The 14399-nt window shown below is 42.9% G+C and overlaps 4 protein-coding genes and 1 long non-coding RNA gene across 5 annotated transcripts in view; 2 read left to right on the top strand and 3 right to left on the bottom strand.

The window, feature by feature from the left end:
• Positions 1–9622, bottom strand: part of LOC126383505 (uncharacterized) — an 18455-nt gene extending 8833 nt beyond the window's left edge. The window contains exons 1-4 of the mRNA XM_050034035.1: positions 9380–9622; positions 8065–8207; positions 636–700; positions 393–557 (exon numbers count right to left, since the gene is read on the bottom strand). Coding sequence (XP_049889992.1) covers positions 393–557; positions 636–700; positions 8065–8207; positions 9380–9499 — 493 coding nt within the window. The 5' untranslated portion in view covers positions 9500–9622. The remainder of the gene's footprint in view (positions 1–392; positions 558–635; positions 701–8064; positions 8208–9379) is intronic.
• LOC126383529 (uncharacterized) overlaps positions 1–14399 on the top strand; it is a 99600-nt gene that overhangs the window by 43081 nt on the left and 42120 nt on the right. The window lies entirely within an intron of this gene.
• Positions 1–14399, bottom strand: part of LOC126383502 (uncharacterized) — a 131263-nt gene that overhangs the window by 79502 nt on the left and 37362 nt on the right. The gene's annotated exons all lie outside the window — the stretch shown is intronic.
• Positions 713–8058, top strand: LOC126383475 (uncharacterized). The gene is made up of 2 exons (XM_050033989.1): positions 713–7419; positions 7635–8058. The coding sequence occupies exon 1, from the start codon at positions 5141–5143 to the stop codon at positions 6611–6613; it is 1473 nt and encodes a 490-aa protein (XP_049889946.1). The 5' UTR covers positions 713–5140; the 3' UTR covers positions 6614–7419; positions 7635–8058.
• LOC126383480 (zinc finger MYM-type protein 2-like) lies at positions 10378–14393 on the bottom strand. Its single transcript, XM_050033996.1, has 2 exons — positions 11839–14393; positions 10378–11748 (listed from the first exon to the last, which is right to left on the bottom strand). Exons 1-2 carry the CDS (start codon positions 12906–12908, stop codon positions 11547–11549), a joined length of 1272 nt encoding a protein of 423 aa, XP_049889953.1. The 5' UTR covers positions 12909–14393; the 3' UTR covers positions 10378–11546.

Raw genomic sequence — 14399 nt, 5'->3', positions numbered from 1 at the left:
CTATTGCACGTCTGTCCGTCCTGGAAGAGGGATCCCTCCTCAGTTGCTCTTCCTGAGGTTTCTACCGTTTCTTTTTCCCCGTTAAAGGGTTTTTTTTGGGGAGTTTTTCCTTATCCGCTGCGATGATCATAAGGACAGAGGGATGTCATATGCTGTAAAGCCCTGTGAGTTGAATTGTGATTTGTGATATTGGGCTTTATAAATAAAATTGATTGATTGATTGATTGATTGATTACGGCAAAAGGGGAATTTGCCAAAATGTCAAACTATCCCTTTAAAGGGTTCCCATAGTTATGATATAACAACTGGGTGGGGAGATAATCTCCTCACTCAGAACCAAGGTTACAAAGTGACCAAATGTTATTTTCTCTCTCTGGATTGCTCCTTCTTACACATCAAATAAAGAGCCCGTAAGTTGATCTCGTCGCCTGTAACCTCGCCTTCGATATTCAGCACATGAAGTAACTTGTCGAGGTCTCTGGCGGTAGTGTTGATGTTCATGATCATGCAGCCATCAAAGCTCGGCAGCACATGGAACTTAGAGGTGATGTTGCCGACTGAGGACAGAAACAAAGTCAGATTTTTTTAAAAACAGAACTAAAAACCACAGAAAACTGTCACATAAGGTAACTTACTTGACGTTGTTGCAATGTTGTCGTCATAAGCTACATTGACAGATGCAGCCAAGCAGGTTCCATTCCTGGGAAAAACAACGGAGGAAGAGGTGAGTTCATATTCTGACAAAGCTGTTCTCATCCGTGTTGGTTGAAAAGTTAAGATTCCATCCACTGATGAAGACTGAGTGATACATTTGGAAGCTCTGAAAAAGTTAGGATTGTTTTGTCAAACGACTCCTGAGGTCAAGGTGTTTGACCTTTAAGCCGACGCAGACGAGAAGTCAATATTTTAATATTAATCAAATAGAACTTTTGAGCTCCTTAGCTTTCACTTTTAGTCGGGATAGATTTCGTTTAACTACTGGTTCTACTACTATATCAAGCACAATTCAGACCAAAGATTTGCAGTGAGACGAAACAGTTTTAGAACGTTGCAGAGAGAAGTTGCAGTGGTGTGAACTGGCCGGTCTGAGCTTGACTCAAGCCGGCTGATGGTGTCATGTGAAACTCTGAGGCTAAAATCGCCGGCAGCTGGTTTTCAGCAGCCAATCAGCTTGTAGTGAAGTCCGCTGCTCAAGTCAAAATGACCGCAGACAACGCGTTCGCTTGCTGCGGCAGGTGCTTCATCCCCGCCGAGCCCTCTGTTTCCGTCCTCAGGGTGTGCCGGTGTCGGATGGTGGGTCGCTGCTGCTGCTTGCTGTATGTGCTCATGCCCTGGCCACATACATTATCACTGACTGATTAATTGGTGCTGGTTATTAATATTATTGTGGCGTATTGATTACGAAAACAGTCTATCTGATGCTGGTTTTGTTTCTGCAACCGTAGCCGGTATCTCACTATAACTATCCTTATTCATATTTTAAGAAGCTACAAATTATATTCAGTTACAAAATAAGCCTGAAAAGCTGCAAACCAGAGCAGAAATACAGAGATTGTTGCATAGAGATGATACACCGTCTCATCTAGTTGACTTGGTGAGAACATGGAACGTTGCAGAAGTTTCTTTGCAAGCAGTTGCCTGTTTCAACTCGTCTCACTGTGAATCTTTGGTCTGAACTGGGCTTTATAAAAAGCACAAGAGCTTAAGCATAAGGAATGAATTAAACAGTGTTTTGTCTGCTATCGTTAGCATTTCCAGATAAACAACAACACTGGAATTTATGCTGCGTTCGACTGTACTCGGAACTCGGATAAATCTGACCTCCGAATCTGAAAAGTGCAATAGAACGGCCCTTGAGCTCAGGACTCCGACTCGGGAATTCGGGCAGGATCCAAGCAGCCCGAGACGGTTGGAATGATGTCATAGCAAAATGGCGTTGCACACCGTGAGAGGTAAACAGAGTCACTTTCTCCTCAACTTTTACTGTTATGTGTCGTCTAATTTAGCATTTGTGTTACTAAAAGTGTAGAATTACTTTGTAGTGGCATTTCCATTCCCACTCTGTTAATTTGTGATTTAAAAAGCTCTGTGCGCGTATGTAGTAGTATTTCCCATTCTGTACCCGTCTTTAAAATAGACTTTCTGATGGATGGTTGTGACAGCAGCAAAGCATACCTGTAAGGCAACAGAAAGTAAGACGTTTATTTATTTATTTAGGCTATTTATTTTACAACCTAGATGTTTAGGCAAGGGGGAAGTTATGGAAAAGGGAATATAGTTCTGCGCGTACAATGCAGCAAGACAGGCCAGTTGACACCTGCATGGCTCGGTTTTACTTGTTGATGCCCGTATAAGGTCAATGACGCATGGAGGATTCCCCTCGCTGGTGCGTTCAGGACTGTGTGTTGCAGAAGAGCGTAAGTTATTTAAGTCATACTTACAGCATATGATTTTTCTGTTTCTCCCACAAGTAGCTAATATACTTCCCCAGCAGTAATTTTTGATGCTCGAAAAGCATCCAAACAAACATCCCCTTACTGTGGCCGGCCATGTTTTCCGAGCTTGCGCAATGAAACGCATTTACCTTGGAAGTCGGAATTTCCGACCCGGATCTTTCAGAGTTCCGAGTGCAATCGAACGCAGCATTAAGGTCATGTTGCCAGGTGTGTCCTGCTCTGTGCTGTTCTTTAGTAGTAGGACTAACTAGCTAACTTGCAACACAATAATAATGTTCCTTTCTACATGGATCATCAGCTCAAGAGAATGCTGATTTTGTCCCTTGGACCTGTTAGATTTAGTCCCAGTCTGGTAGCCAGGCCCCCAGCTGCTCCACTCAGAGTTCGCGCTTCTCACACTCATCCCTTGTGTGTAAAAGGAGAGGGAACGACACATTGATTTGTCGGGCAATGCGCTCCCAAGTCTACCTCTTCCCTTGTGCTGTGATCCCGGGACCGAATTTCCCTCTTAAGACTCCTTTGTTCTCCTCCACGAGCTGTGCCAACAGCAGGCACTGCTCTTCTGTCCAATTTGGCTTTCTCGTTCTTTTTTTCTCCATTTCGTTCGTTGTTTTGGTCATTCTGCCAAATCAAACCGCTTTTTACAAGGAGGCCAGCAATCACAGTAATTGCTGACAGCTGAGTCTGCGTCCACCATTAATATCAAATAGATTAAGTGGTAAAATTACCAGCATGGCGAGTAAACATAACAAGCAAATCAATATAATAATTGGCATGTGAATGAGGTACGTTCAAACATTTTGAAGCTGTGTAACAATTAATTTAATTTTGCTGAGTTTCATCATCATGACATAAAATTATTTTCACGATTACACATTTCTTAATACAGTCTAAGTTCTATGATTGGTTGATTTCACTGTCCATTCATTACTAGGAGCGCATTTGTTTTTGTTTTGTTTTTTCTTTTTTCCTTTTTGTAACAACCAATCACAGCTTTTAGAAGACTGCGTCATACCTAGCAACGGGGTCAACCACACCTTCTCACTAAGATAAAAGTTTCTGTCCCCTCCTTGCTCAGAGTTGCTCTCAAAAACTTCCTGAATCACTCTTAAGCTAAGATTCCTTGCTAGGAATTTTTAGGCTAAGTTAGGAGCTCTCTGAGAGGACTCTGAGAATCTTTGTGATTCTGTTCCTGGACAGCCCACTCTCGCTAGTAGTTTACCATCAATGCAAACCATGTCATCCCAGCAGCCGCAATCTGTGTACTCACATATCCAAACCCCCAATGTTATGGATTTGTTCATAGCCTCTGCTTATGGGATACCAAGGCCTTCACTTCCCGTGTTTAAGACTGGTTGAGAGAGTGAATTTGCCCTTCTGAAAATGGCTCTGGATAACCTCCTTGACAACCACCCACATCTTACTGAACAGTATAAATATCAGATCCTCTTGCAACATCTGCAGCACCCAGGAGCCAACAAATTAGCCAGATCCAGCATGCATGATGCAAGACCATATTCCACAGCTCTCCTAGCACTTCAAGAGAAATATGGTCAGCCAAGACTGCTAGTTCAGAGCGAAATTGGAGCAATATTGAACTCCCCCTTTATTCGCATAGGTGATGTGGAGGCCTTTGATGATTTGTCCCTTTCTGTTCATGCTCTGGTGGGAATGTTGCTGTCCCTAGAGGGCCCTAATGGGTCTGAATTAAGATGTGCCTCTCATGTTGACAGACTCCTCAGTAAACTCCCTGTCCAGTACAGAGATGGTTTTGTTGAGCACTGTATTAATCGTGGTATTCTGACCGGGCAGGCAAACCAAACCTATTCCCTCCTTGACCTTTCAACATGGCTACAGTCAAAGTCAAGAGCCAAACGCATATCAGAGAGAGCTGTTGAGCTCCACAAGCAGGAAAGACCACGAACAGAAAAGGAACACCAGCCCTCCAGACAAGCCTCCTCTGTCTACCTGTCAACATCTGAGATGGATGGCACACCAAGAGTTTATATCAAAGACAAGGTAAATGTAAATAAGTCCAAGCCTTACTGTCCCCACTGTAATGTCAAAGACCACTTCCTTGGTTCATGCACAGAATTCAAAAAACTCTCCAAAGCTGACATTGTAAAATGGATCAAGAAGGACAGATGTCTTAAATGTGGGAGAACACACAAAATGGACAAATGCATCCTAAAGCGGCCATGCAACATCTGTAAGGAGGTTCACCTGACCGTTCTCCATGATGTAAGTGCAATCAAATCAGCCACAGTGATGTTGACATCCTCTCCCTCAGACCTCATCTACATGGACAAACCTAACCGCTCCTGTAAAATCATGCTGAAAGTTGTTAATGTGTATCTCCACAATGGGGAAAAGACCCTTGCAATTCATGCAGTCCTCTGATGGTGCAGATAGATCTATCCTGCTCCCTCAAGCTGTCCAGTGTTTAGGTCTCACAACTCAGCCTGAAACCATCTCACTACGTACAGTGAGACAGGATGTAGTACAACTGCATGGAGCATCTGTATCCTTTGCAATCTCCCCTATCAACCAGCCAACTGAAAAGCATGTTATCCATGGAGCATTCACTGCAGAGAACCTTGGACTGTCAGAGCACACATACCCCATGAAGCAGCTACAAGAGCAGTATCATCATCTCAGAGGTATCCCATTACAGTCTATTGATCATGCATGCCCCCTTGTCCTCATTGGCTCAGACTATGCCCATCTTATTACAGCCACAGAGCCAATATGATCCTCTGGGCTATCTGACCCCTTTTACAATCCGTGCAAAGATTCTGGTACAGGATTTATGGAAGCAGGAGAGAGGATGGGATAACCTCATCAAAACAAATAGCTTGCTGGAGAAATGGCAAGCATGGGAACTGGAACTGAAGGATCTTCCTGATATTCACTTTCCCCGCTGCTATCTGCCCCCCTGTACCAACGCAGCCGCTTCAGAATCCCATATGCATGTATTCTGTGATGCCTCTGATCGTGTGTATGGTGCTGTTGCCTACCTTCAGACTAAAGATCAGCATGACCACACCCATGTCAGTTTCACCATGGCCAGATCTCGTATAGCTCCTAAACGCCAACTATCTATCCCTCGCCTGGAACTATGTGCAGCCCTTTCCGGTGCCCAGCTGGCTAACCTCCCCAGTTCCGAACTCACCATTCCACTACAGTCAGTGAATCTCTGGACAGATTCCACAACAGTCCTGTCATGGCTGACATCTGACTCCTGTCGTTATAAGGTGTTTGTCGGCACAAGAATAGCGGAGATCCAGACTCTGACTGACACATCGAACTGGAGATATGTTGACTCGAAGAATAATCCAGCTGACTACCTGACACAGGGCAAAACACTCCTAGAACTTTCCCAGCAACACAGATGGAGTCAAGGCCCTCCATTCCTTTTGCTGAATATCGACTGCTGGCCAGCCCATCCTTGTGGGGTAGCTGAATCAGAGCCTGTTGAGGAACTCAGGAAGTCCATGTTCTGTGGTGCAGTGATGTCAGATGACATTAACAACCCTGACGATCTGAACAAGTACAGCAGTTGGGATGATCTGATGAAGGAAACGAAGAATATGCTACAAGGGGCGGTAGATCACGACCCAAACATAGCTCAAAGCTATATACAGTCAGAGAAGCATCTTCTGCAAAGGGCCCAATTAGAGTGCTTTCCTGATGAAGTCAATGCTCTCAAAACTGGTAAAACCATATCAAAAGGTAGCAAACTACTCCCTCTGTCTCCTGAATATGACACTGATCTTGGCCTCATCAGAGTAGGTGGTCGACTTCGAAGAGTGGAGACCCCTGACCATGACAACATCCATCCAATTATATTGGATCCAAAACATCACATAACCAAACTCATCATAAAACATTATGATGAGAAACTACTTCACCCAGGCCCTGAGCGTGTCCTGGGAGAGATTAGACGCAGGTACTGGATCCTGCGTGGTCGCCAAGCTATTCGTCAGCATCAACGCCATTGTCAGGACTGTCAGAGATGGAGAGCCAACCCAATCATTCCCAAAATGGCAGACCTTCCTCCAGCCCATCTTAGACTTTTCAAGCCCCCCTTCTGGTCGACAGGCATGAACTGCTTTGGCCCTTTCACTGTGAAAATCGGCCGTCGCACAGAGAAGTGATGGGGCATACTCTTCAAATGCTTAACAACATGCTGCATACATCTTGAGTTGCTTGATAGCATGGATGCAGATACATTTCTAATGGCATTCAGAAGATTTGTCTCACGCAGAGGGAAACCCTTTGAATTCCAAACCTCTCGGATACATCTCCTCTGACCTTGCTGATCCAGACCCAGTAACACTAAATATGTTGCTGATGGGGCAGCCCGACTCCTCTCTTCCTCAGGCGATCTACTGTGCAAGTGAACTCCTCGGCAGACGAAGATGGCGTCACAGTCAGATCTTGGCTGATCATTTTTGGACAGCCTTCATTCGCTATTACCTTCCAAACCTTCAAACCAGGCAAAAATGGGAGACCGACAAGAAAAACTTGGATTCAGGTCAGGTTCTACTGATAGTTGACCCCCAGTATCCTCGAGCATCATGGCCTATCGGAAGGATAACTGAAACCTGCCCTGGAAACGATGGAAAGGTTCGCAGTGCTAAGATCATTATCCAAGGCCGAGAATACCTACGCCCTGTTTCCAGATTGATCCCACTGCCTGAAATCACTGATGAAGCCAGATGAAATGTATTTGCTACACAAATCCGGGGGCGGCTGTCAGAAAGTGCCGGTTCATGTTCCCTCCTCTCCACTAGGAGGAGGCACCCAATGGTGGCTCAGGGTATCAGTGGTACCTCCCACTCTATAAATAGAGGCCTGAAGATCACTTCCTCCTCTTTGTCTCCAAGCACTCACACCTTGACTGAGTGTTTGTCAGGTGTTTGCCGGTGTTTGCCATGTGTCTTTTGGTTTGACCTCCAATGTAAGTAGTTTCTTTATATTCCTTTAATTATAGTGTCTCTGACATGAAGAATGGATAATTTATTTGGTCTAATTTGTTAAATAATAAGAATCATGTGTTTGGGAATCATTATTGGAGAGATTTGTGGTCCTTTTAATATGTATATATTCAACATGCTTCAAAGAGTGAATTCATTTGTTTGTCAAGATGATGTAATCTGTTCTTTCTTTGTTTAGAACCATGGTAATCATCCTGCAACATCACAGAACCAACATTCACCCTGTGATTTAAAATAAATTGGATGATTGATTGATTGCAATCCTGTTTCCTGGTGGTTGTGTGGCTCCAGTCAGAACTTCCATTCACTACAGTCACTAAGAGCTACTTTTAGTCTTAGGATTCTTTGTGAATACGGGCCCAGATGTTCAGCTGTTGATTCAAGATGTTTTAGTGATAACAGAGTATCATATGCATAGTAACTGGATGTCATGATTTGGAAATAAGTGAGCCAGGAGCAGCATATAGACAGAAAAAATGAAGGAAGATGGACCTAAGGAGGTAAAGTGATCATCCCTAGCAGGTTTTGAATGTGTTTTCTTTCTTCTAATGTTTTCTTAACTGTGATAAAACAGAAATTTACAGTTATTTTGTAATGTATCAACTCACAACTTCTCTTCTTGAGATACAACATCTTCATCTGGGCTTGACGAGGCGTTGACATTCATCCAGGAGCTCTCTGTTACTTTCAGGATGGCGTTAAATGCATCACTATCAGTGTAACCCACGATGAAGTTCCACCGGCCGTACAGCTGCACATGGACATGAAGTCAGTCAGGGACAGACACACACATTTTTCAATAAAGGAAGCAGGACTGAATATTGAACCTCAGTACTTTTTCTTTTTTTTGGGGGGGGGGGGTGGTAGAACTAATTGACGTGATATTTGAGAATTTTTCATTTTGTCTTCATGTCAAAGCAAGGAGGTGGCTAGGTCTTGGGCCATTAAAACAGTAATTCCTCCAAGTCCTTAATATTAAGCATTCTGCTCTCTGTCTTAACGAGTTCCGTTGTGAACGGATAGTATCAATAGTTAATTTTACACTGTCAGCAAAAGAAACTTGTTGTGTATACTCTAATTCAGTCAGTTTTGCCTCCAGTTCATTTATCTTAATATGACCTTGCTCTGATAGGATGAAAAAGATATTGCAATATTCCTTATGAATCCTTTCAAGGTGCCCCAGAAAATGCAAGGGTCACCAACTGAACCCTTTCTTTATTGAGACAAATTCACGTAACTCATCTTTAAAAAACTCACAAAATGTTTGTTGCTCAACAGTGATGTGTTAAAGTGCCATCGGGCAGCTTTATTAGGTGTATTTCTGAGGGTAATTCACCAGATTGATGCCTTTAAATCAAATATATACAAAATTTTCTCCCGGGGCAGCATGCCCCCAGACCCCCCTACAGGGTTTGGAACAATATCTTGTTGTTCAGACTTAGATATTTTACCACTACTTGTATGTGCCCCTGTATCAAAAGGACTGGCCCTAACTTGGGCCCCCCATTGAAAGTGGCCTAGAACCGCCACTGGGTACATGGTGATGTTTCATGATACATACTGCTGTTCTTACAGCAATTCCAAAACCGCCAGAGACTCTGGATGAAAAAAAAAAATAAAAAAATTTCAACCTGGTTCTCAACTTGCAGCACTGTCTAATCCAAAAAAAGATGGTAGCAGGTGGCTACCTGGATTGAACAGAGTCACATCCTGTGAAAAAGCTTAAAATATTTTTAAATTATGCAATTTAATTCTGTATTTATCTTACAGAAGCATCAGAACTATATGCTTAGCTCTGACTCAAATGCAATGCTAATGCTAATCCATGAGAGGCCCAAACTGAGCAAGAATTCACCATAAAGCTAAATACTGCTGATATCTAAGAAACCCAAAGACCCAGACAGGAGTCAGATGAGGGCTTACCATTGAGCGGTTGGCCAGAGACAGAGGTGTAACCAAGAGTTGGCATTCTTCTGGTGACTGAGCCGAGGTGCTCAGAAACAGCCCCACTACCAGGAGTTGGCTGCTGATCCACAAATTCATGGTGCTACAACTGATCAGCTTCGGAATGTAACTGGAAGAGATCTCAGGTGACGGCTGCACGACACAAAAGCAACAATGATTGAGCCTCAACAAGCCAGACAGCCGTTATAGAAGCGGCTGGTAGCAGAGTTACGGCATTCAACTTTTTTTTTTTTTCTTCCCAGAGTTGGGCAACCAATATTTCAGGTTCAGGTTCAAAGAGGATATCAGTGTTTGCTGTGGGATTTCATAACTACACTGTTGGTTTTGTGTGTTAATCAGTAACTGATTCGTTGAAGGGTCGTTTACGGTCACAAGCACGTCATATTTTCACAACTTGTTTATGAAAAGGGACTTTTCCAAACTTCCATCTAAAAAATATACTATTTGATGGATGTGCCAAATTTCAGGTGCTCTAACATCATCAGAGTCAGGGATATGGCAAAACTGGCAATGTGGACTCATTGCTAGGACCATAAAAATTTTGTGAAATTGGGTCTCCATGTAGGGACTTTATAATAATAATAATAATTTTTATTTATAAAGTGCTTTTTAAAACAGTTACAAAAAAAGTGCTTTACATGTCAATAATTAAAACAGACAAGACATGAAAACAACATCTGTTGTAAGAACTGCTAAAAAACACTTACGTATAAAAGCTGAGGAAATACAAGACAGTTTAAATGAACTTAAAACTCAAGTAAAATAAGGAAAGGCTCTCAGATAAAAGTATGTTTTAAGAAGGGACTTGAAGAGATCACTGACTCAGCTGACCTGATTTCCTCGGGCAGACTGTTCCAGAGCCTCGAGCCCTGACAGCAAACGCTCCTCTTTAGTTTTCAGAGTACAAAGTACGTCCTGGCATGTATGGCACTGTGAGGTCGGAGATATACCTGGGAGAGAGACCATAAAGAACCTTAAAAGTAACCGGTAAAATCTTAAAATCTATTCTAAAACATACTGGGAGTCAGTATAAAGAGGCTGAGTTAAATGGGATATGGGATTTAAGTCAGTGTTTAGCAGGTATGTCCTTCCATCAGATACTGTTAATATGCGTATTTGAAGTGTGTAATAGAGGTTATTGCTCTAATGTATAATGGGATCTCATTCCAGATTTTAGTGTAAGTGTGTCAAAATGATCTCTGACCATAATTGTTTTTTGTAATGTGGTACAGGAATAAATGCATGTGAAATTGATCTAGTGACGTGTTGCTGTCTTGTGTTGTGACTTGTGTGACAGCATTAAGTGTAGGATTGTAGATGTTGTTTATGATCTGAAAGTAGAATTTAATTTAATTTATTTGTGTAGTTTTGAAAAGTCAAGGCATTAGACTGTAAGACTGTGGAGATGAGTCCAAATGGGGGAGGTTACCATGGATCTCATAAGCTCTGTTGTATAGTCTTGCAATGGGTTCAATGGTATCCTTTGTGGTGAGGGACAATATTGGGAGACAGTAGGATATTGATGAGAGAACTTATTGCATGTAGCTGCAATAATATTAACTCTTTCCCCACCATTAATGAGTTTTTTCCGTCATTTATGACCCAATGCTTCCCTGCCATTGACGAGATATTCCAGCAAACAAAGAAGAAAATCTGCCGTAAAACCAGAAGAAAATGTTGTTTACAGAAATGTAAACACCTCGTTCAGAGTACAGAGATCTATGGGTATGGTACCAGGAGTAATATGTCAATTCCCAATGTATATGAGTTGTTATGTGTACTAAAATTAAGCAATATCACACGAGAGGGAGTGATGATGTACTGTGATAGATGCAAAAGCCCTTTTGCATCTGTGATTGTCTTCGGCACTCGGCCTGCGGCCTCGTACCTACGACCGAATCACAGCTGTGACGATATCACAGTACAACATCACGACCTGGAGTGTGATATTGCTTTTATACAACAGTTAAAATAGCAATGCTGAGTAAGAAAATGTTGAAGAAAGGTGACAAAATAGATTATTTAAGTATTTTATTTTCCTCCGCCAACAAAAACAGTTCCCCCCCACATTCAACGCTCACTGTAGCCATGGCAACGCAGCAAACACAGCAGGCAAGCCTATACGCTACTTCGTATTCACATTGATCTGCACATTTCCGTTGATTGTGCAGCCAGTGAAATAGATGTCGGGTGAAAGCACGGGTCTAGTTGACTGTTGCTTGACAGGCATGACGGCTGACTCTGTGGTTTGATCAGACAGTATGTGGCTCCATCGTTTCCTGCTGTCCATGGATGGCCTCCAGTAGCTTTTCAATGAGCTCTCAGACCTGTGAGACAAACGTTATTTTTTTAGGGTGTGTCTATCAATCGCCATTGCGACTCTACAGTAATGTTACATAGTTAGAGTAACATCTTACCGATGCCCACTGACTGTCATGATCTCCCTCGCTGCAAGTCCCGCATCTGACAGTTTCTGGATGGCAGTGGCCCTGAGGCTGTGATTGGTGTAAACAGTTTGTGTCCCCGCCTCCTTGCACATCTTCGGGAGCATCTGTGCCAGTGCGTTAACTCCCAGTGGAGCTGCAGTGTACCAGACGTTGTCTGTGGGGGCTGCTGTCATTTTAGGTTTTAGGTAGAGGGCTTTTGCATCTGGTGGGATTTTGCTGAGGTATTTAAGCAGGGAAGCAACTGGGCAGAGGTGGTTTTCTGGCTCCTCATACATGGCACCTCTCCTGTTTTCTCTGTCTCTCTCCAACGGGTCTTTATGATTTTTAGTTTCCTCATTGAAGGACAAGGTGAAATATTTGGCACCGTTTTCATCCGTTTTTAACACGAAAGAGTCGAGTTTAAGGGCCCTGTTCCCCTCCTTCCCTCGCCGTCCAAAATGTAACTGGAGGTCGTACCAGACTTTGTTAAGCAGACCTTTTGGATTGTCTGGCCGCAGCGCAGCAGAGTGCGTTAGGATGAGCTGATCAGGTGTAATAGCGGGATGGTGTGTTGTTCTGTCCTTCCCAGCTCTCCTAATCTGTTTAACCACTCCCTTAAACACATTATTCGCTTGTGTGAACTCTGCGTCTTGCATTATGTTCCATGACCGGCTGATAGGAGGCTCGTTAATGTAACGGTTTAAACCGGCGCGCAGTCTGACATAACTACTTATCCCGTAAAGCTCTCCTTTGGTGGTGCGCACTGATCCATAACACTGCCTCAAAACTTCATTCAGTTCTGCCTTCTCGATGGACTGGAAATTGATGCCGATTGATTTCACACGCAACCAAGTTTGGAAACAGTTGACAGCCCATAATGTCTGCCTAACGGTGTTCGCCTCATTCTTGGTTTTCTCCAGTTCGTCCAGTTCAGCTGATGAAACGATGGCAAACCTGGATGTTGGCACAGCCCCAGTCGGATTCAGCTTCCCTTCTCCCCCATCCTCATCTGATGACCACTCGTAATTCAGTTCAAAACTGATATTTTTAAGAAAATCCATGTTTTCTCTGAACTAGGCCAGACTCGTTAAATGTCACTTGAGCGCAGCGGTAGTTAGAATGTTGCCATGGCAACGCGTCAGCATTGATCAGCTGTTTGATGCAGAGTAATACATTCAGTGTGGCAGAGTGAACAAACCGTGATATTTTACTCCAATATCGTCACGTTTTGAATGTCTCTTGGCCAATCAAATTGCTTCAAATTGCTTGGCCGGAACTAACTGTTGTATAAACTGCATTATGGTTATTGGTATTTGTTCAAGGTGTAATAGAGTATAGGATAGCAGTGTAAGATACTTGAGTAGCTGACACCAGCAGAGCAGAAGTAGTGGTCAGTAAATGATAAGTGAGTTGCAGTGTGCACAAGAGAGGTCTTATTTTCTGTGTGTATACCTTTCCTACAGGACATAAATGTGTTGCACCAAGAGTGGACGTGGCTTAATTCTAAAAATAGTAACATATGCACAACAAATGCTGAGTCACCACTCTGAGTCCATTTAGAGGGCTGAAGAGGACCAAGTGTGAAAACACTCAAATAGTTACAGACACAAGGGTCCAACTGCGGTCCTTCCCCGTGAGAAGAGAGAGCAGGGGCCTGTATCACGAAGCAGGATTAATGTCTTAGCGAGGTAACTTCAGGGTTAACCCTGGGTTTTCTGTCTCAAAAAGCCGGGTCAGTTCTTATCGGGGTAGATCACCATGGTAACTTACTCTGAACAGCTATCCTGCTCCGGAGCAGGGTAAGTTCAGGGTTGAATCTGATCCTATAAAAAGCACCACCCACTGGCCAATCAGCTGTTCGGAAAAAAATGACTCCGCTGACAGAAATGCAGCCCAGTCATGATGGGAAGTTTGATTAATTTGATTGATTTTGATTTGAAAGTTTATTTTGAACATTAAAAAAAGAAAAGAAAGCAACAACAACAGACAATGAAAAGATTGTTCAAAAAGGAAGAAGTCGGAATTTCATCCCACCCCTTCATAAGAAAGAAACTGATCATTTGCGGACACTTAATAGCACCATTAATTAGTGCCAACATTTTTTTTTGTTGGAGGAAATGATCCTTGTTAAAGATAATGGGCCTAACTGACAGCTTTGCTGCTGGAAATGTGGAAAGTAGCCTATCATGTTTACACTTCATGGTGTTTGAGGGATGTTCCTTTTTGTTTTTTAAAGAGGGAGACTAGGTATATTTTTGCGCAGCTGTTAATTTCTAACACAGCTCAATATCAGGATGATTTTATTCAGACTATCAATTTGGTGTTGATATGATTTAATTGTGACGTCAGCTTTAAGCTTTATTGTAGTATATATAACGTTATGACAAAGAAGACCAATTTATCAGATGCAATGATGTTAGACGATAATTGTAATACACGCAATTCATCTGCGCAGCATTGATTTCATGGGATTCAAGGGTGTGATCAGTGTCAGATGTACAGGTACAGGTACTGTACCCAGATAGCACACATACATCTGGCCGACGTCGGCC

The sequence above is a fragment of the Epinephelus moara genome, chromosome 22 (assembly GCF_006386435.1).
Source record: "Epinephelus moara isolate mb chromosome 22, YSFRI_EMoa_1.0, whole genome shotgun sequence".
NCBI classification, from domain to species: domain Eukaryota; kingdom Metazoa; phylum Chordata; class Actinopteri; order Perciformes; family Serranidae; genus Epinephelus; species Epinephelus moara.
The sequence above is the reverse complement of the archived record's forward strand: the minus strand, read 5'-3'. Positions and strand labels throughout refer to the sequence as shown.